The sequence below is a fragment of the Numida meleagris genome, chromosome 3 (genome assembly GCF_002078875.1).
Source record: "Numida meleagris isolate 19003 breed g44 Domestic line chromosome 3, NumMel1.0, whole genome shotgun sequence".
NCBI classification, from domain to species: Eukaryota; Metazoa; Chordata; class Aves; order Galliformes; family Numididae; genus Numida; species Numida meleagris.
The window spans coordinates 38,255,781-38,278,353 of record NC_034411.1 but is presented as its reverse complement, the minus strand read 5'-3'; the positions used below and the strand labels follow the sequence as shown (position 1 = coordinate 38,278,353).

The window sequence follows — 22,573 nt, the reverse complement described above, 5'->3', positions numbered from 1 at the left end:
GTTGTATATTAAAAAGAATGAAAAGGAAGAAGAAGAAAAGAAGGGAGCGGGGCCGGGAGGGGGCGGGGAGAGAGGGGCCCGACCTGCCCAGCGGGGACACGGAGCGGCGGTGCGTGCGTGTGTGTGTGCGAGGGGAGCGGGCGGGGGGAGCTGCCCAGGCGGCCCCGATCGCTCTCCCCCGGCCCCAGAGCCGCCGCGTCCCGCCGCAGTCGCGCTGCGAGGAGAAAAACAACCGCCCCCCTCCCCCCGCTCGCCCCGCCGCGGCCCGGCCCCGCGCCCCCCCGACGCCTCCCGCTCGCTGTCGGCGGGGAGCCGTGCTCTGCCCGCGGCCCCGCGCCGTTACCTTTGTTCCGCGGCGCCCGCCCGCTGCTCCCCGACCCCAGGCGGGGGGGAGCGAAGGGAACGGGGCGAAGCCTCTTCTCGGCTCCGGGTCCCCGTCACACCGGCCTCGGCCCCCGCTCGGCACTCCGTAACGGCTCTGCTCGCGGCTGCTGCGCGCGGCGGGGCCGACCCGATCCGTCCCGCCCGGACCCGGCGGCAGCGGTGGCGGTGACTGCTGGGCTCGGAGCCTCTCGGTCCCCCTCCCCCTCCCGCACCGAACGGCTGACTGACGGACGGACGGGACGGGCCACGCCCCTCTCCCCGCCTCCTCCATTGGGCTCCCGCCCGCAGAGCCCGCCCCCTCCCTAACCCCATTGGCCGCTGCGTCGGAAATACTGACGTCATTTTTCTCCACTTCTATGGAAACTGAGACTCAGTACCGAGGAGGCTCACGGGTGATGGTGTTCCTCACCGTCACGCGCTCCGGCTGGAGAAGCGATCTGGCACCGATCACGAACTACATATCCCAGGTCGCACCGCGCTCTGCCGCCGCGAGGGGACGGGCCTTCGGCCGAATGCTAATGCAGGGAGGAGGCACGGCCGGCGCCTGCGCAGTGCGGCCCCGGTGGCGCATTTTCCCCCAAGAGAGGAAGGTGGCGCCCGACGGAGCGGAAGAGGGCGGCGCTCCTCCCGCAGAGCGGCGCTGCTGCTACTGCCGGAGCGGAGCGGGCGCGGCTTGGGCCGCCGCTGGAAGCGAGGTGAGCGGTCGTCGCACCGGGGCGAGTGGAGGGATCTTGCGTCGTCTGGCCGTTAGGCGGGTGGGAGGCGCCCGGGCCGGAGTGGAGGGGGGGTTGGCGGTGGCGGGGCCGGTCTTTCCCAGCGGGCGGAAGCCGGGCGGCGGGGAGGGGCTGGCGGGCTGCCCGGGAAGGGGGGGGTGGCGCGGCGCGGCGTCCCCGTGCGCTGCAGCCTGGTGTACGTAACATGGCGGTGGCGGCACTCGCGGGGCTCGGCTGCGTGTCTTGGGGCAGTCCCCTGTGGCAGAACGGTGGTTGTTGTCTCCTCGGCCGCGTCCGCGGGAGGCGAACTGCCGCCCTCCTGCTGGTGCGCTAAAGCTGTGTGGGGCTCCGTTTCGCCTGCCCCAGAGGGTGATAGGGAGCGCTCCTGTAATTAGAATGAGAATGTGGGCTGGGACGGCAGGCGTCCTGTCCGAGCTCGGGTTAGGAGCCCTCCCAGCCTCCTGGAGACAGTACGCATCCACCGCGACGTGTACGCCTGCCTTCTTGAGCGCAGGCCTCGCTTTGCATCTCCTGCTGCGGCGCGTTGCCCTGGTTAGTGCCGCGCTGCCCTCGGCCCTGCGCTGCGGGAGCGCCTTCGGGCTGTGGTGCTCTGCTCCGTCGCCGCTTCGGTTCCTTTGCGGCTGTGTTGTGCTGTGCTTGGAGGTACTGCAGCGCTGCTGCTCGTCAGCCCGCCTTCTGTTAGGTGTGTGTTTGGCCCGGCGAACTTCAGTGGGCTTCGTCCTCCCCTTGATGTTTGTTGGAGTGTCAGTGGAACGGGATGCGAGGGAGAAAGCTGTTTTACGAAGTTCGATGTGAAGAAGTTCCTTGATGCGTAGCTTAGAGTTAGCATTACTTTGCTGTGCACGGGTCACAGTTCCAAGTCTGAAAAGAGCTCCATGTCCTACAGGCCCATGCTGCTGTTTCCCTTTGGTGCCCTTTGCCTTTGCAAAGGGATCCCTGCAGGTAAAGCTTGCTGCAGCTCAGGGCGGTGCTATGGGCTCTGTGGTGCGGCTGTGGGCCCACACCCGAAGCAGCTGGGCTGTGTGAGGGCGGCTGTGTGCAGGGAAAGAGGGAGAAACTGCTGAAGAAGAGCTCAGCTGTGCATGAACTGAAACGCAGGAAGTGCATGTGTGAGTTTAAAAGGAAATTGAACTAAGCAGAATAGCCTGAAGCTTCAGTTCTGTTTTTTTTTTTTTTTGATAGGTACAATCATTCCTTCCACTTTCACTAACAAACAGCTTTATGTTCCCTTTCACTTATTGCCTGACTTCTTCCCACTGACAGGGAAGTTGGAAGGTGTTAACTGAAATCTTTGTGAGAAGGCTCTCTGCAGCAGCTGACTTTCTGTAGTAAACCACTCAGTAACCGCGTCAGGAAACACTTAATATCAAGGGTTGGATAACTTGCATATCACACATTTCCCAAGGTGTGTCAAATGTGGTAACTTTACAAAGAACCACAATATTACTCTCCTACTTTGTGGTATTCTGGCATATAGCCCTAGATAAGCACCTTCATTTAGATATCTTTTGTTAAGCATCTTTCTTCTATAATTTTTGGGGCAGTTCTGGACAGTGTTCCAGTTTTGGTGGGTGTATTAGACATGTGAGTGCCTTATGAAGTACTGCACTCTTCTTTGCAGAGGTTAGGTACTTTATTTAGAGGCAGCACAGTAGCCCAGGGGAGCTTAGCTGCAGTGATTCAAGCTGCCATGATTTTTAGAGTTTTTTTAATGTTATTTAAAGAAAAAATGAAGCTCAGCTGTAACCTATCTTGCTTTTCTGCTTTATAAAAAGAAAAAAAAAAAACCTTGGCACTTGTGGAAAAGTGCCTAGTGAATTTTTTTCTCAAGATAAGCAGCATTTTGGAGGATTCCTATTAGTTTGGCACCAAAAGATACAGAGGTGATTTGATGCGGTGCAATACCAGCCAATTTCCAGCCAGTTGAGGGGTTTGAATACTGCATTAGTTACCTACAGACAGGGAAGAAGCCTCCTGATAACCTGCAGGGGATAGGAAGAATTTTAGGATTTACTTTTAGGCAGCTTCTCATAGTGGATGGGGGGGTAATCTTCAGATTAGTCATCCTTGTTTTCTGATGCTGCAGTGCGTGCTCACTGAATGCCTGTAGGTACTGTATCAATGGGAAACTGTTACAGAGAAGAAATTTCTACCCTGCCATCTCTTCCAGGTGATGTTGGATAGCTAAGCACTTTCAATTTTGAACTGTGTGGCTTTTTGACATGTAATAGTCACAGGAGAGTGGCCAACTTGATAGCGTCTCTGTACATCCATCTCTACAAGTTCCTCTTTCTCCTTAAAAAAAGAAATCAGACAGTGGACTCTGATATTTATTTCACTTCCTCACTAAAGTCTGTTGAGACTTGTCATTGGTACATAAGGATGCAGTTTCACAGCTGATGCTCTCAGTGGCAGTCCTAGCTTAAAAGCAGTTCCTATCTCCGAAGCTCTACCAATAAAGTGAGAACAACAGGGAGCTAAGGTCCTGACAGCCAGTTGTGCTGGGATATCATGGGGTAAGAGATGGAAAGGCTGCACTGCTTATTGTGGTATTACTGCTAAGAAACCATGCAGGGCTTCCCAGAAAGGTGCAGTCATGCATGCATTTCAGTGGCAGCCATGTTTGCTTAAATACCCTTTCTTGCACCCAAAGTGCTGATGAATTGGATTAGCATATGTGGTGAACCTAATAAATTATCCAACCCTAAGCTTCCAAAATAGTTACTGATGAAGATCTGTTCCCACGTTTGAACTGCTACAAATATTTATGGCTCCAAGAGGTGGGAATGGGAGTAAGCAGGAAATGACTGAGCTACTGCTGGCAGGGGAAGGTCCAATTTGTCCAGGTAGTTTAAGGGGAAGCGATGATCTTAATACTAATCTTTTGAGTCGTTGATGGGAAACTATTGCTGGATTACTTTGAGCAAATGTGGAGCATAATATATTTCACTCATGTCAGCCACTCCCCTTAATGTTCCTGCATTAAAAATGCATCAGTCCATGCTTACAAACTCACTTTAAATTAGTTAGTTTTATTGATAATTCATAAAACTATTCCACAGCTCAGGGGAGGAGGGAGCAGAATAGCTGAGAAGCACTGCTGAAGTAGCATGAGCCTCTGTGCTGCTGCTGCAGTTCCTGTCTTAAAATGACATTAGAAGAATTGTTTTGAGCTGCTGTATCTGCAGTGCAGCAAGGAAGACTAGAGGTGAAAGGAGAAAAAATCCATTATAGAAAACAGTCTGAAAAAAATGCAAATATGGATGACCAAAGGATATGTGAACTGAAAAATAATCAATACATAATTGTTGAGCTACAGAGGGAATGGATCCTAAAAATGAATTGCAAGAATATGATGTATGTAGTGTATGTGAAAGTATGTAAAGATGACTGCGTGCATGAAGCAGTGGTAAGAAAACGATACCTTGCTGTCTTCTAAAACTGGACTGAAGAATTCTGTCAAAAGGCTCAAGCTTGTTTTCAACTTGCTTAGGCTGCCTTGGTGTGAGGTGTATTTTCTGCTCTTAGGTATCCCCACTTTTGTATGGGGAGAGCATTTAGGGAGGTCTGATCAGATTAATCATGCAAGGTTTGTATGTGCTGAGTGTCTTCTCTACACATCTACAGTGTGGCTCTATTGTTGTCAATGCTAATGTTTTAAATGTTTCTCTTTCATCTGTGCCCTCTAATACAGATAAAAGTCTAGGAGTTGATTTAAACTACTCATGAATAAATAAAGAAACCTGTACTTAAAACATATGCTTGCTTCTTATCTAGGTGCCATCCAGAAAACTTTTCTTTTACAATGCATTTTGTAGGCACTGTTGTATTTAAAACTGCAGCACTTACTCCTAGCCTGGAGGTCAGCTATTTTTTTTTCCTGAATTCTTTGCTGCTCTACTTTGTTACTTCACTGATTTTTTTTTTTAATCTAAACAGTGTTAATAACACTTTCTTTAACAGTGAACTACCTCGTATGAAAGAGGCATGGATGGGATGGATGAAACATCTAAAAGAATTCTAGAGCCATACCAGTATTTACTTCAACTACCAGGCAAGTTTATTTTTACTGTGTTACTTCAAAATATCAGTGTTACTTTTATAACATCTTTGTCCTAGGAAATATAAGCCAAGAAGTTCGTCCATGCTTGATACTTGGTTTTAGAGTAATTAAAGCTAACATTTCCTGTATTTGTTCTTTTTTCTTCTCTTGAGGTACTATCCTTTTGGTGTGATTCATACTGTAGCAATTGTGTTTGTTTGCTGCAGTGCAGATAGTTTTCTTTCAGTTGCTCTGCCCTCCGTTCAGCTGACTTGCTACTTGCTGAAACTGATATGGGCAAGTACTGAAGACTTGATGCTATTCTTGAAGGATGAAACATCACCAGCCCAACACTTACCCGCTTGCTCTTCTGGACTTGATGGACTGTGTGTATATATTTTAATTAATCTGTTTGTGTTGTTTCTTCTCCCTGATGAGTATAGGGCCAGGTTTTAGTATTGTCAATTTTGGCTGTCCTGGATTACTTGACTTGTCAGTCCTTGTGTGGTACGAGGTCATTAGAAACACAATGAGATGAAGCTTTCCCTCTTGAATAGTAGCTATTTCAGCAGAATGCAGGAGGCAGTTTGATAGAAAACTTCTGTATGTGTGTGCCACTCAGAAGCCTCTTTACTGAACAAATAGTCACATCATTTGCTGTGATTTCATTTGTACACCTGAAGTGTAAGGAAGATCATGTAGGCTATCAGTGACTAACTTTATAGAAATAACTTTGTCGTGGGTACTGTTGTATCATTTACTTCTGTCCAGCTTGTATTGGATACTGGTGGAGTTAATGGGTATATAAAATTAGGTAGATATTAAGGAAAATAACTGACCAAAATTATATGTGACTGGGGATAGAAGACTTTGTACATCTGCAGCAAGACCTGTGTGTTGGCATGGTGGGTCTTTAATCTGTGTGTAGTGAAGTTCATTATTCATCTCTACAAATACCAGTTGCATTCTCTCTACATTAGAGATTGCAATGGACTTGGCACTTTGTGCTGCCAAGCGCTGTTGTTGAAAACCTAGAGGAGTAGAGAATTTGGCAGTAGCACTCATTTTTTAATGCCAGGAAGTTTGTTTGCCATTTCCTGACAGCATTTAAACTGGATGGTGGCTTTTTCTTGAAAATTTCTTTGAGAACGAATCTGTGATATTCCAAGGGGCTTTCTAAGATCTGGTCTTAGAAATCTGATCTTACTTTTCTCCAACACCATCTTTAAGGGTATTATTTGTTTGGTTAGATTATCTAATACAAGCAAAGATGTATCATAGCACCTCTGTGTCTTCAGCTGCTTTTTAAAAAATAAATAGATAAATTGTAGCTACTAGCAATGAAGCAAATACAGAATAGACAAAAAAAGCATGCCCCCTCCCCCCCCCCCCCCCCCCAAAAAAAAAATTCTGTAGGTGTAAGTGCTTTGACTAATAGCTCTTCAATTAGCTTTCACTTTAAATTATGCATCTTGTTTAACCTTCCCATCTTGACTCCTCTGGCTAAATTCCTGTACTTCATTGTGTGTTCAGCCTTAATCACTGTGTCCTGATGGCTTATCTTATACGGACCATCAGTGTAAGCACCTCGTATGCTATTCTGCTCAAGTATCATAAATCTGCTTGTCCACTGAAGCATGTTGATCTCTTGTTAATTTAATTTATGCTTTGAGAAGGTGAGAGATAAGATACACTCTTCTCCATGCAGAAATGTTGGCATGATTCAGAACAGAAGAATTCTCTTAATCTAGGGAGGTAAAAGTTGTGTGCCTGTGGAAAGCTTGTACTTAATCATACAGCTGGATGTTTACTGTGTTTTGAAACACCGGCTTTGCCCCACATCAGCTATGCCAAGCACAGGTCAGTAGCAGTCAGCTACTTGTGTGAGCCTTGGCATCAGTATGAGCATCAAGGCTTGGTGAAGGGAAAATGAGGCATATGCTAGCAGTTCATAATTGGGGCGGAGCCCACATGAGATGCCTGAGCTAATCTAACAAGCTTTTGCTGAAAGAGGCAGTTTTGTTCCATCTTTCTTCTGGCAGTATTCTCTTGCTTCTTCTGCCAGTTCTCAGCTCACTGACTAAATGATTAGGTATCAATCACCTAACCTGTTAAAAAACTTGCCTGACAGAATAGCTCATCTTTTATCCTGTCAGTGAAGTGGCACAAGGGTAGGTACATCTGAGGGGCTTTTGGAGAAAGCTTGGCTGTGAGTCAGGTAAGCAGTTGCTTATCTTGGAGATTTTGTTTGTTAACTAATGCTACAAGTGATTTTGTAACCTATAAGAACTTGAATGAAGTTAGGTGCATGTGAAACTCTTACATAAAGAGGAATTGGGTATCTTTTTTAAGATTGTTTAAAAACTAAGTGTCTCCTAATGTTGCTTGTAATGTGAGAATGCAAACTTTTATAATGATGATAAGTGATAATCCCCCAATACAAGAATGGGTTGACTGCTGTTAATCCAGTAGGACTTTAATGGTAACTTCTTGGGGCTGATACTTAAACAGACAAGCTTAGAGTTTTTACGTTTATAACCTAAGTTATAAAAACTAGTAGGCTTAACAAAACTTTGTTTCAGAATGTACTGAATACTAACTTTTTTGTAAAATCACTTTGTACATAAAATTGCCGTAGTAGTGTGTTTTGCTCAGTCTAGTATTCTGTCATTTATATGGGTAAACAAAGTACAATAAGCAGCAATAAATTTCAGAAATGCCAGTAATGTGGTTTGTCTTGAAAGTCACGTGGATGATGAAGAATCTTTCATCTCCAGGTAGCTGAGTTAACAGCAATAGCTGTTTATGCAATACTAAGGGATATAGAGGCTTTCAGTTGCAGTAAAAGTGACAGGATCGACAGCTTGCAATTGAAAAGGGTAAATTCTGATCATGTTCACATCTCTGCACTTTCCCTTTCATGTGTATTGCTCCAGGCTTGTTTAGCTTGCTAAACAATCAAGACTGGGTTTTGTTTTTTCATATTTTTCTGCTGAGTTGTTGAACTTGACCAGCTTGCTGAAGGAGTTATGAAGCAGCGGTAGCAAGACTAAGGTAATGCTTCTCTTAAAATTACTGAAACATCATTATTTTAATAGCATGTACATTTTTTCTTCACTCTTCTGTTTTCTTTTAAAGGAGAATACAGCTGGGAGGCAGCCAACAGATGTAGGTGCTCTGTAGTTTACACAGAAGGGGACCAGAAACTGTGGACAGCATATATGCATTTAAGAACGGTGGTGATGTGCTACAGGGCATGATCCCTACCACTGGAGCAACTGCATTTTGCACATCAGAGGACTCAATTTGGCTAAGTTCCTGAGGGCGATGGCAGCTCTCCAATTCTTGGACTGCTGGGATGCTTGGACATCCCACAAGATCAGGAGAAGGTAGTGTCCCTGCCCTCCAAAAGATGTGTAGTGGTGGAAAACTTGCTTCCACCAAGCAAAAGACCAGTGGAAAAGGTTCAGCAGGCTGCACAGCATCAGAAATAACTGGAAGGAGATGGACCTTATCGCTCTCTGTAACTACTTGAAGGGAGGTTGTAGCGAGCTGGGGGTTGGCCTCTTCTTTCTTATAACTAGTGACAGGACGAGGGGGAATGGCCTCAAGTCGTGCCAGGGGAGATTCGGGGTGGATGTTAGGAAATACTACTTTTGTGAAAGAGTGGTCAGACACTGGAATGGGCTGCCCAGGGAGGTGGTGGAGTCACCGTCCCTGGAGGTGTTCAAGAAACATTTAGATATAGTGTTGGGAGACATGGTTTAGTGGGGTTACTGGTGGTAGGTGGATGGTTGGACTGGATGATCGTGTAGGTCTTTTCCAACCTAGCTAATTCTATGATTCTGTGACAGGATCTTCTGCAAGAGCCTGAAAGTTCAAGAGCCCTGTGTATATTAAAAGAGGGGCAGGAAGAATGCATGTCAGGTTGCAAAATGGAGATTTCCACAATGGTGAAGGCTGGGAGCTCATGGCTTCTGAAACCAGTGGAGATTCCTGTATCTCATGTAGATGTGTATTTGTCAGATAAGTTCATTGCACTAGAAGAAAACAAGTGGCTAGAAGCTCTGTGCAGCACAGCTTCAGACTCGCACCAGGTGTGAGCAGCGAGTGATAGTAGTGGGGAGGCTGCTTCCTGCGGGGGACAGAGGCAATCTGAGCTGTTATCTTAAGGAGGCTTGCTGCTTCTTGGCAGCTCAGGTCAGGGATGTTCTGGAGAGACTACTACCGAAGTGTGTTTCACTGTCAGGCAACTGAACCCTATACCTCTTTCATTTAAGACTAATGGATATAGCCAAGGGACAGCTGGAGCTTTTCAAACACAATTACATGGCTCTTGGAGTGAGAGACAAGGGCACAGGAGACCAAGTGGTCTTTCTTGATCCTTGAGCCCTTCCTTACTATGAAAACAAATAAGTAGATCCTTCCTGTCAATAATCAGTTAGTTGCTCAGCTGATATCTACAGCAGGGATTTGGGTTTTATGACCAAGGGACTGCCTTTGTGGATCAAGGACTCCTAGGAGGAGATGGGTTCCACCAACCCAGGTTAGCCTACAAGTGTGTCTGCCAACAGGCTGACCAGTGTGGTGAGAAGAGACTTAAACTAAAAGTGATAATACCCAAAGTAAAGTAAGGAAAAGGTGAACTGGCAAGCAGAGGGTGTAGTCTGCTGGAGACAAGAGATCCTCTAATGAATAGGGCTGAAGGGAGCCCACCTCAGATGTATGCACTAAAATAAGCAATAACAGGGCAACATGTGATGGGGGAAGTTCTCATACTTCCTGTGGAATTTGCAGGACTAAGTACTTCTGTGAAGTGAGTATGGAGAATAAACAGGAGGAATTAAAGGTCTGCATGCAGTTGTAGGGCTGTGATTTAATTGGGGTATTGGATGTGGAATAGCTCAGAGCTGAAGTGCTGCAATGGGTAGACATGAATTATCTCAGAAGACGAGCTGGGATGGCAAAGAGTGGGAGTTGCCTTTCATGCGGAAAAGCAGCTGAACTGCATGGATTCATCCTAGGGTCGGATGAGCCTGTGGACAACTTACAGGTTGAAATCAGAGGGCAGACCAATGATACCCTGATGGGTAGTACTCTAGTGGGTCTTTGCTACAGGTGATCTGATTAGGAAGAAGTGTATGAAGGCTTCAGACAACTGAGAGAAGCCCTTGTCTTCGTGAGAGACTTCAAGTACCTTAGTATCTGGTAGAAGAAGCAATACAGCAGGGCGTAGGCAATCCAGTAGGTTTTTGGAATGTGTGAAGGACCACTCCTTAGCACAGAGGATCAAGGAGTTGGTAAGGGAAGGCATTTTGCTGGACCTCACACCTACAAACAAGGAAGAACTGGTTGGCATGTGAAGGGTGGTAGCAACTGTGTCCTTCGTGACTATGGGATGGTGGCACTGGGCATCCTGAGAGGACAGAACAAGGCAAAAAGCAGAATCTCAGTACTGGACTAGTTAACCTTATTTTGAACAGGGTGTAGGGTTAAAGTAGACAATCCTGCAGCAACCTCAGTCTGTCCCAAGTGGCTGCCTAGGTTTGAAGATGTAGGCCTGCAGTTCTCACAGGATGGCAGTAGTGTTCCTACAGCTGTGTGGGGAGGTCTGCTTAGGGACCTGCTTAGCCCTAACCCATCAGATGACAGAGCTAAATGTGAAAGTGTACAATATAGCTGAGGTAATATAATGGCTTGCTTCATCCAGAAGGGTGATGCCCTCTTCCTCCTGTCTCTTGGTATCTGCTGCTCCCTCTGAACTAACTCGGGCAGACCAACTTCTTAAGCTGATGCAGTACATAAAGCTTGCAGAAAGCTAACCTAGCAAAAAACAGGCAGTTTTCTGCTGCAGTAATGAGTTGAATTAGCTTAGTGAGGCTCTAATGAGGGCTAGGTTGATGGTCCCTCTGCTCTTTCTCGTGCTGTTCTATCCCTTTTACATACCCTCAATCTAAGTGGGGTTCTGCCCAAAGGGCATAGTTTGAGGTCACATTAATGCAATGTGAGCAAAGAAATACTGATCAGCAGCCTGTTCAGAGCAGGAGGTCTGAGTTTGAGGTCTGTACTCTGTCAGGAGAAACTCATATGTATATAATGTGTAGTTGGTCTCATTGTAGAGAAGCAGCTCCCCTCTATCTAAGGAGGTGGGAGGGATTGTCCTGAGAGTGACATCACTAACTGGATCTTGGTTTCAAGGATAGGAAACTTATATTTTATCCCTATGGAGAATTTTTGTCAGAGTGAATCTACTATGTTCTCACTATTTTTCTCTTACCTTGCTTTTCCACCCAGCTTTGCTAATGAGGTAAAAAATTTTGTGTAGTTACTGCTCGATTAGGGTACTGTTGGGATCTTCAGCAGATTAAACTGACTGCATTCTGCATAACTTTGTTAAAAGCTTGTTTCAGTACTGTCTATAATTATGATTGTACAGTAGGTAGGGCCTCTAATTTTGGAAATTAGATCTTGATAGCCTTCAGTTTTACAATACTCTCTTTTTATTAGTCAACAGTGTAGTGACATAGAACACTGGAGAAGAAAAAGTGAATTATTCTGGTAGTGTTAAGTCTTAATCCTTTCGATTTTATCCTAACATCTCTGGACTGTGTCTTGCATAGTTCAGGGTTTTAGGGCTGGAGGCAGGAGTAAAGGAAAGGAGTACCGATGCATCTAGTCTCTTATCCCAACATTAATGGGATTGGATCTGTTGCTATCATACTGTGACTGTAGGCATAAAAATGCATATGAAAATTGCTTTAATATCAAATAGACCTGGTAGGACTGACTTCAGAACAAGATACAGTAGCTTTTACGAAGCAGTAATAGGGCTCACACAAGCAAATCTGCACCTATAAAAATAAAGATGAATGTTTTACTGTACAGATAGTGTTTTTTTCCATAAATAGCCTTTGTCTAGACAGCCTTGGTGTTCAAGGTAGACAAGTCTTAACAATTCAAATGCTGTCTGTACTAAGGAACTAAATGGCCAAATCCACTGTGTGTATTAAGAGTCCATTTAGATTATATGCTAGTAGTTATTTCATCATGAGGTACATAACTCTTGTTACTGAACATATAGCATTCCCATAAGCTTATTTTCTAGCAAACACATTGAAAAATAAAAACAGAATTAGCAGCCTATTTTTTTTGAAGTATTGTTTTTATCAATGTAACTTACAAGTGTGTAAATGGCTGTAGATAAGATATACATCCGTAATGTGATATTATCTGACTAATTTTCTTTATGGATTTACTGAATTAATCATTTATACTTACCAAGCCATGCAGGTTGATGTGTGTTTGTAACCATTGTTTTCAATATTTTGAGTGATTTTTCTCTTCAGTTAACTTCAGTACAATTACTCTTGTAATTATTAGAATGGGAAAAAAACCTCTGATGCAGGACATTTCTGCCCTGGTTTGTGCAGCGTTTGGTGGTGATGACTGTGTAGCAAGTGTGGTCAGGGAACAGATTTGGCCAAAATCTGATCTACTCACATAGTGGGTGAGAGAGAAAGTCTCAGTGTTGGTGGTATTTCAAGGCCTGGCATTTGCAGTTGTTGTTATCAGAAAGAGGCCTAACTTGAACTAGTGGTGATGCTTAGCTGACATGAGAAGTTCTTAATCTTGGGTGCTATTCTAATTTTGTATTTAAACTTAACATGGGTAACCAGGGCTCAAAATGATGAACTTTTAAATCAGTGAATTAGTACTTAAATGCACAGTTTGTTGTTTTGTTGTTGTTTAAAAAAAAAACCACACCCAAGAATAAGCGTGATACAAGTGACTTAAGGGATCTGTCATGCTGCTTCAAAGACAGAACAATTCCTCTGTCCAGCAAGAAAAAAAGCTATTAGTGTTTAAACCTGAGTGTAGAAAACAAGAAAGGAGAACACAAGCCAAAAACGGTGTATGTCCAGGTAAGAACGCCCCTTTTCATAGGGCAGAGCCAGAAGACAAAGCTGTTGGAAAAGAGATGCCTTTCGTTAGTATCTGCTGATGAAAACCAAAAGATGGTGGTGAGAGGAAGTAATGCAAGTCTTTGAGACTGAGCAAAAATTGAAACCCTTTGAGCAACTGAGGAAGGTTACCACCTCCACTACAGAACCCAAACCACAAATCTACTGCTTACCTGGCGGTGACTTGATAAGAACAGGATAAATCCTGTTTATCATTTAATTTATGCATGTTTATTTTCCTGTTCTGTATGTGTTGATCACACAGCAATAGAGAGAATTCACAGAGAGACATTCAGATGTTGAAATTTCCCCAGTGCTATGGCAGGGTGGCATCATTAACATGAGAACTAATATTGCAGAATCATTCTTCAGTTATGTCTCTCGGTAGATCTTGAGTAATGTGGAACCCAACAGATAGGTTGCACTGCTCTGAGGTTTAGTTGTAATAGCTTCCAAGTGGCTCACTGAGATGAGGTAAGGATGCAGAACTCTCTAAGCATGTTCTGCTGTTAATAGAAGATCTTAGATTCAGCTGAGTTTAAATTCAGAGCTGCACTGGAGGTGACTGTTTATTGAACAATTTCCTATTGATCATCAATAGACACACTAAAGGAATACTTCTATGTAACCCCTAGCAATTGACTAAAGAAAGCTGGCATCGATAATTTATAGGATAACTTGTATTAAAATCAATTCCTTCAGGTAAAATGTATCTAGATTGAATTTTAACCCTTGTTTTAACACTGAATTTGGATTTTGAGTCTTATCTTTCTTTCCTCTGAAATAGGTGACTGTCTGGTGTTCTGCCGAACTAGATTTAGCCAAAGTGGAACATCCTGTTAGACATATGTAAACCTACAGGGTATAAGATAAACGTCTGAAATGTTAGAAAGTTCTGTTCAGAATGAAATTTTTCTTTCAAGTACGTCAAGGTTCCTTTTTTGATTTACAAATTCAATAGCAGTTGGAGAGTACTGCAGAAGACCTGAAACAGGAGAGGAAATAGTTGAAGATATGGATATTTGCTGGATATCTATTAATGAATTGCAATTGAAAATTATTTGTTACATAAGGTTAACGTGTCAAGCAAATTAGGACTTGCTTTTAGAGGCAGTAAACCAATTTGTAGAGGTTACTAAAGGACTCGAGATCTAACTAAATTGGCTAACTAAATTGCCAAAACTAATTGCAGTGACATGTAAATACACAAACAATGATATAAAACGTGTATTACTGTGAAATGTTTGCAGCTATAGGCAACTTCAATTCTAAGGCTTATACAATGAGGAAACAAGCTACAATCTTACTACAATGTATTTTGCCCTTTGAAGTGGTCATGCTTTTAACAGCTTACTGGTCTCAAATTAGCTACAGCTGTTAAGATAAACTGTTGTGTTTAATAATGGACTTTGATTTTTCTTTTTTTTTTTTCTAATTGTAGGTAAGCAAGTAAGAACCAAACTATCACAAGCCTTCAATCACTGGCTTAATGTTCCAGAAGATAAAATACAGGTACTCACTAAGTATTTTTACAAGGCTCTTACCTTTCTTCCAAGATTATCAATAACAGGTTGTTCTGAGTGTAATGTACTTAGACTTCTGATCATTTACAATACATCTTTCCTGAGTATATTAAAGTACAACTTAAGGAAAATAACTTCAGTGCAAAGCTTTGGCTATGGTTTAACACTAAAGTAACAATTTCCATGGTTTGTCTTAAGTAGAATAGTTACTTGCTTTCCATGTAAGCTCTACATTCTGAGTGGTAGAAGGAGCAGCTACTATTGTTACCCAATGATTGCAAAAGAAGCTAGATGGTTACTTTGAAAGCCCTACAAATACAGTGACTGAGTACAAGGTCTTATGATTTTGATACAAGAATATCAAAGCCAGTAGTCCTGTGAACTTTTAAACCTCTATAAACCACTTCCTGTTCTGGGCCTTAAATGGTAGACTTCTACACAGTTTAGAGTCCTTATTACCCAGTGAGAAGCACTTTATCAAGAATACTTCTTCCCTTTTATTTTTCTGTTGGACAAACCTATGCAAGATGCATGTTCAAACACTGTGGCTTTTAAAATGCAAAATTCTCCTTTTGGCTAGACTACAATTTTGCCAAACTGTGTACTTAGGGTGCAAAAGATTCTCTGTATCCGAGGTAATGTAAGGAATTAAAATAACTAATTGGTTTTTTTGACACTCATCTGGTCCCTAAATAATTTCACTAATGGTCAGGTAGACCATTAGTGTTTGTGAAGTAGTCCTCTTTAGGACAGGTTAAGTGTGATGCTTCATAATGCTCAAGTAGTAAAATCTATCTGTCTGAAAGTTATGTTGCAGCAGCCACTGATGAGTTAGGCTTGGTTTTTAAGAAAGCATGCCATTCTGTACTGGTTTGCTTTCATTATGAAGTGCAGTTTTCTCACTTCCTCAGACAACTTCCTGTTCTCTTCTAGAAAATAAGGTTTTTCTATTGTCTGAACTTCTTCCCTCCTCACTTCCAACCCTAAAGTATTTTTGATGCTGTATTTTCTTCTAATGGAAGTTCGTGAGATAATTTGCAGTCATGAAGCATGTTTTAAGTTATTTCAATTCAACCTTAAATGTCTAGAAGCTGCAAGAGTTCACAAAACTAAGTGATATGAAATAGGCTAATGAGAAATGCTAGAGTAGGCTTATCTAATGAATTCACAGGGAAACTTTCCTGAGAGTACTGAGAATGACTTAATGGACTAAGGCAGTATTCAGAGAAACAGGTATTGCAAAGTTGCTTTTCATAAGTACTCTATCCTTCATGATTTTAAAGTCAATAGGTGACAATATCTTTACAAGTTAAAGTAAGGCCTCACTTCTATCTCAAAGCTGAGTAATTAGTGCTCAAACAGTTTGCTCTCAAAGTCATTATCTTTGGGCAAACAAACAATTAGACTGCTGGGTTTCAGGTTTTAATATTAGAGATAATGGTTACTGAATGCTAGATAGTTTGCTGCTGGAAAAAATGCAGATAAAACCAGATAATCATTTTCTCTTCTTCTAATAGGTTATTATTGAAGTGACAGAGATGCTACACAATGCAAGCCTACTTGTGGATGATATTGAAGATAATTCAAAGCTACGACGAGGCTTTCCAGTGGCTCACAGTATCTATGGAATTCCATCTGTAATCAACTGTGCTAATTATGTGTATTTCCTTGGCTTAGAGAAGGTTTTAACCCTTGATCACCCAGATGCTGTTAAAGTTTTTACTCGTCAGCTACTGGAACTCCATAAAGGTCAAGGCCTGGATATTTACTGGAGGGATACTTACACCTGCCCTACAGAAGCTGAATACAAAGCTATGGTACTGCAAAAGACAGGCGGTCTCTTTGGATTAGCTGTAGGCCTCATGCAGCTCTTCTCAAATTATAAAAAAGACTTAAAACCACTGCTTAACACACTTGGTCTCTTCTTCCAAATAAGAGATGATTATGCCAACTTGCAATCCAAAGAATATAGTGAAAACAAGAGCTTTTGTGAAGACTTAACTGAGGGCAAGTTCTCATTCCCAACCATTCATGCAATTTGGTCAAAACCTGAAAGTACACAGGTGCAAAACATTTTACGTCAAAGGACAGAAAACATAGACATAAAAAAGTACTGTGTGCATTACCTCGAAAATGTGGGTTCATTTGAGTACACTCGGAATACATTGAAAGAGCTTGAATCTGAAGCCTATAAACAAATTGAATCACTTGGGGGAAACCCTGAGCTTGTAGCACTAGTGGAACAGCTGAGCAAAATGTTCAAAGAAAATGACAATTAATTAATCTCCTGGGGATGAATGGAAGCTTTTTTAAAATGGGTAAATAATCTTTCCTGAAAGATGTGATAGTCAGTCTCACTTAAAACTATTTATTGTCTTGCCACGTGGCAGTAATGTCTGTTGAACATAAGTTTGATCACTGAGTATTGCAATATCTTGTCTATACAGTCTTAATTGTAACTGCTCGTGGATGTCTTCAAAACATATACTAGAATGGAAACAAACTTTGAATCTGGATTTTTTTACGCAACTATTGGCATTACTTCAGCCCTAGAAATCTCACAGGTCACAGTACATCTTCAACAGGACTACTGTAAGTTTCTGGCTGAAATTCTGTATTAAATTAAATCTGATTGACCCGAGTGGCTTCTGTGTTTTTAAACAATGCTCTAGTAAACCAAAATACAGTGTTAAATAACAAAATATGCTTGCAACCTTAATGTATATACTAATGTTGCATTATCAATGTTAGAGCTGTGAAGATCAGATAGATTGTATGTACTTAGTTCTAATGTGAATGTTCTATCCAGTATCTGAGGATATTTCAGGGGAATACAAATTGTAAAAATGCTATATATCCAAATGAGATTAATGTTTAGACTGAAATGGGAGCTTTATAGAGACTTCTATGTATCTTGTGGAAAAATTTCCATCACTTTGATGCTTGAATTTGCCACTGATTCCAGTTCTGCATTGAAAACTCAGTTGACTGGTTTTCTGTTTTGCAAATTATAGCCTGGGACTTAACCGTAAGCATTAGATCTCAAACATCTAACTGCAAATAGAGAAATAGTAAGCTGCTACTAGGAATTGAATGGGATTCATAGCAGGTACCTTTAAGATGCTGTGAATTATGCTGGTTTCTCTAATCTATTATTTCGAGAGAGTTTTCCAGGAATTATTCAGATTTCATAGTGTTCATGTTTTGAATTCATATCCGGAGGCATGCTGTAGGTATCTCCACAGAGACAATTGTGACTTTTGGCTAAACTGAAATATAGTAGTACAAGCTGTAAGACCCCTTCATTTTTGTTAATTGCTTAAATACTGTTTTAAAATTATGTAGACAGACATACGTGCATGGCACTGAGAGCTTGATTAGAGAAGTAGCCTGAAAAGTGACAAAAATCTCTGCTGTGTACACACAATACAGAAATGTTTGTTTCCTAGCTGAGGGTGGGTTTAACCAGTTTCAGTTCTCTTCATATTCATAGCCATACAAAGCTTTGCTCTGATGTAGGGAAGTAGTGGTTCAGATCAAAGGTGGAACTGGTGCAGTCAGCAGTGGTATTAAGCTGACAGCATGCTGTCACAGCATACTCCAAAAAGAAATGGCCAGAGATACTTGGCTTCTAACAGCTGAAGAACAGTTGTGTGCATCTGTTCACTTACTGTACCTGCAAACAGGTTGAGTCACTACCTCAACCCACTGAGAAAACTGAAGAAAGTTGCTATAATGTTTTCCTTTGGCAAGCCTTGTGATTCTTCCAAAAGTGATTAAGCATGAAAAAATTGGGGATGACTGCTTTTAGTCAGAAACATTGTGTACTTAAAGATGATGGCTTATTCCTTTTATCTGCATGCTGAGGAGGGATCTTTGTCTCTGCTCTGTGATTAGACACAGTAGTTGCCTTTTCACTGAATGAACCTGGCTGCCAGGACTGAAGAGCTATAAGTCGGTGAAAGGTGTCTTTTAATGAATGACAGCAAACTGCATTCTGTTTCTTAACTTGAAGTGCTTAGTAGCAAGCCTGTACATTCCTAGTATTTTGCTGGAAAAAAAATACCATCTGTAGCAAAGTGACATATTTATTTTGTGCCATGTCTTGGGAGTTTCTAAGCACTGCTGCAGCTGATGCTGAATGAGAGAAAGCACTGAAAAAAATATTGCCAGGAGAATCTCGTGGTCTTACTCTAAAATATGTCCCTGTGCCTACTGGGATATTACAACTAGTATATATGCAGTGCAGAGTGCATTAGTGGCATTTCATTTCTGCTCAATTGCTGGATGTAAATAGTTTTGTACAATCAAATTTCTCAGTGAGGTAGGGCTTTTATATTGTTTAAAACTTTTTTTATACTAGCTGACACTTCTGCTCTTTAATTTATTCTGTAATTTATTCTGGCAATTTATCACAGTGTTTATTCTAATATTGTGTCATCCAGTAATCATAGAATCATTGAACCATAGTATGGCTTGGGTTGGAAAGGACCTCAAAGCTCATCTAGCCCCAACCCGCTGCTGTGGGCAGGGCTGCCCCCCACCAGCTCAGGCTGCCCAGGGCCCCATCCAGTCTGGCCTTGGACACCTCCAGGGATGGGGCACCCACTGCTTTTCTAGGCAGCTTGTGCCAGTGCCCTCTGAGTAGAGAATTTCCCCCTTTTATTTTCTCATTAACTTTTCAGTTTAGTATGCAGACTTTAAGATACTGAGTTCATGATTATGCAATCTGCAGTGCACCTCATAGGGCACAAAGGAATAACTGTTTATCACCTTTACCTGGTCATCCCCTTTTCCATTCAAACCTTTCTTCTCAACTTTCATGTGCATGTCTCTAAGTTCAGACTTCAAGCCTGAGTGGTATTTTCTGTCATTTGACTTAGTATTGGGGAGGCACATATGGTATGTGCTAGATGAACTGCAGCAAACACACTTCCTTTTAGTTGTGTTCTGCTGCACTAGGAGTGCTATGCTACATGTTGATCCTCTTGCCTTTACTGTTATTCTGTATGTAATGGACAGACAAACTCTGAACTAAAATCCCTCATTCAACTGCAGAACCAGGTTTTTAGAATCTAATCTTTCCCAAGTTTGTTCTGCAGCAAGATACAATCTCTAATTAGGTAAAACATATCATTGCTATTATGTTTATCACTGTTCTCCTGTAAGTCTGTTACTTGGTTTTGTCTCCATTCCTCTGTTCTTGCAGCTGTGGTACAATGCTACCTGGCACCATCCTATATACAAATCTAGTTCTTTCTTCCAGCCTAGCTCCAAAATAACTTCATTAATAAGATGTAGGTAATGTGAGGGAAAAGTTTAATCTGCAAAGCAAATGTGAGTTTGTGTAAAACAGTGGAGGAATGAGATTGCATGTGAAACTGATTAGAAATGGCAGAGGTTAGGACCTGATAAGTATCAAATCAGATACTTACTACTGAGTCTATAAGATGTGATAGTTATTACTGATTAGCAGCTGATGTGTGTGCAGACACGAGCTTCTAAAGCTAGTGGTAACAGCACTGCAATGCAGATTGTTAGACTTTGTATTCTGTTTTCTCTAAATGCACTTTCCTTAGTGTTTTATACGCAGCTTTAATTCTGTATTTTTATTTGCATCTGTTGCATGTCTTTGTTCTATCTTAATCTCATCATTCTACATTTCAACTTTGATATTTACTATTCTGTTTGTATCGTTTGCTCAGTACTTTCATGGTATTTATTTTCCTTTTCTATTTCTGTTCTGCTACTAATACCATAGCACACACAGTACCTTCAAACTTTTTTTGTTCCAGGACAAACAAAGTAAACTTCAAATCTTGGCTTCTCCTGTGCCTTCACAAAAGTAACCCCAGGTTTTCTGCGATCTTGAAATGCCAGAAACCTTTTTCCAAGTTGAAGCTTGTAATATCCTATATTGCCATAAGTTATTTTTGTCCCACATAGTTAGAGCTTCTTTGCCTTTCTTTACCACTTGCTTTCAACACTTAATTTGCTTTGGTGGTAAAACTCATTAGGTGTGTCTTTGAAACGGTTTAACTTGCTAACCTGAGGGAAGTTTTTTTTTTTTGTCTGGATTAATGAATTATTCCACTCAGCAAAAGCCTCATGAATGCTGAAGCTGGCAGTTAGATGGGGTAAAAGCAGAGCCACGGAAGGGATGTGAGGGGGTAAGAATACCTATTTTAGGCTCTGGAGGCTGCCTCTTGTAATTTCACCTCATTTTGCAGCATCTCATTCACTTTCTTAGGAAAGGTGAAAGTGTGTGTTCAGTTTCCCTGTACTTCCCTTCTTGCTTTCCAAATGTAATGTAAGAGATATTAAAGTTATAAATAATTTATTCTGACAGTTATGTAAATAATTTTGATATATCATCTCATGGTTTTGATTAAAAGTACAGATAAACACGACATTGTTCCATTACTGACTGTAATTTTCTTTCTCTAACAATTCTATTCTTGAAGCCAAGGAAATGTAATCTGTTACATGCTTACTTGGCTTGATCCTCGCATTAACATCCTTCCTGGACAAATTCTATTAGACCTCAGCACCAGAGTTTACTTTTTTTCTGCAGCATTTTCTTTTAAATGACTTTAAGAAAATGAAGCTTGGTGATGAGGTGATGAAATAGAAACAAACAGTTGTTTTGATGCTGACTTAATTCCTTCTTTAAGACTTATCAATGCTATAGCAGAATACCAAGGACTTTGTGTAAAAATGTTAATTTGGAGATGGTTGTTTTTTAACTGAGTTTTTTCCTGTGTTTTTGTTTACTTCATCTTAACGTACATGTTCACCCTTGTCACTGAGCCTAATGGTTCAGCTGGTGGGGCTAGGAGTAATCCATGATTCATGGATCCACTTATATCCCAGTGTATGACCTGCAAAGTTCATAGTAATGATGCAGGTTAAACCCTGTGAGTCTTGATGATGTTTCTCACCTGTGTGCCCTGTGGAACATGTACTCACTTGCTCTGTGGAAAAGTGTTTGCTGAGAAACCTGGTTTACTGCAGCATACAGAATTATGGGATACCCCAAAAAGGCCTGACATGGTGCTGCCAGGGAGAGCACTGGAAACGTGGTCCAACTCTGGTGTGAAGAGAAATCTTAAATACCCAATTTTCTGCTTTTGAACTCAAAAACAATCCATGAAATTACTCTCTACTCCCTTGGTATATGAATTATATATGGTGCCAGTGAGCACTTACATCTTCCCTGGATCACAGTAGATTATTTCCACTCTTCTAATGTTTCGGTTGTTATTTCTGGACCATATGGTAAAATGTACTTAATGACTAAAGTAGTAACTGAAGCCTGTAAAAAGGAAAAATGGCCAACTCATACAATTTTGGCTATGCTGTTTTGAAACACACAAAAACTGGCCTGTTGTCTTGCTGTCATCCAGCATATGGTACCCTGCAGTGAACTTCTGCTCACCAAGGGAGGCATAACAATTTTGCACTGGGGGAAGTTGTTAAGCACCCAGGTGTGCTTGGCACCATGGCACTGTGAGCAAATCAGAGGGAGAAAAACAAAAGTATATGCAAAGAAGAAAATTCTCTAAAAATAGAATTTCAGATCATTGTGGAATTAATACATGGAAACACAGAACTAAAGCCACAGAAAAACTGTTGTAGTTGACTGAAGAGCCTATTGCTACTTCTGTTCTCTTCATTTTGGGGGTGAGGTGGGATCGTACAGGTCTAAGTAAAAACCATATGAAAGCATTGTCATTGCCAGTTCCAAAAATGTGAAATGGGTGCTATAAACGTGTTCTTGTGTTTCACATCAACTAAGATGAATGTTGAAGAAATGAATGTTGAAGTTAAATCTTTCTTTAGGCATTTATTTAAACAGTTAAGTCTAGGTAACAAGATGAAAATGTTATACTGTTCTAGTTTTATTGGTGCTAGCTTTGTCCTGTTTCT

General features: G+C 41.9%; 2 protein-coding genes across 4 annotated transcripts in view; one reads left to right on the top strand and one right to left on the bottom strand.

The window, feature by feature from the left end:
* Positions 1-609, bottom strand: part of ARID4B (AT-rich interaction domain 4B) — an 87,618-nt gene extending 87,009 nt beyond the window's left edge. For all 3 annotated transcript variants that reach the window (XM_021391616.1, XM_021391619.1, XM_021391617.1), the window contains exon 1: positions 344-609. The gene's annotated coding sequence lies outside the window, so the exon portion shown is untranslated. The remainder of the gene's footprint in view (positions 1-343) is intronic.
* GGPS1 (geranylgeranyl diphosphate synthase 1) lies at positions 755-21,054 on the top strand. The gene is made up of 4 exons (XM_021391623.1): positions 755-1,079; positions 5,082-5,172; positions 14,563-14,633; positions 16,162-21,054. Exons 2-4 carry the CDS (start codon positions 5,106-5,108, stop codon positions 16,921-16,923), a joined length of 900 nt encoding a protein of 299 aa, XP_021247298.1. The 5' UTR covers positions 755-1,079; positions 5,082-5,105; the 3' UTR covers positions 16,924-21,054.

What these genes read in the sequence shown, in the direction of transcription:
- GGPS1 (XM_021391623.1), top strand. Translation starts at nt 5,106, where the DNA reads ATGGATGGGATGGATGAAACATCTAAAAGAATTCTAGAGCCATACCAG. An exon ending in GTATTTACTTCAACTACCAG is followed by an intron (nt 5,173 to 14,562) that starts GCAAGTTTATTT and finishes TTCTAATTGTAG; the next exon opens with GTAAGCAAGTAAGAACCAAA. An exon ending in TTCCAGAAGATAAAATACAG is followed by an intron (nt 14,634 to 16,161) that starts GTACTCACTAAG and finishes TTCTTCTAATAG; the next exon opens with GTTATTATTGAAGTGACAGA.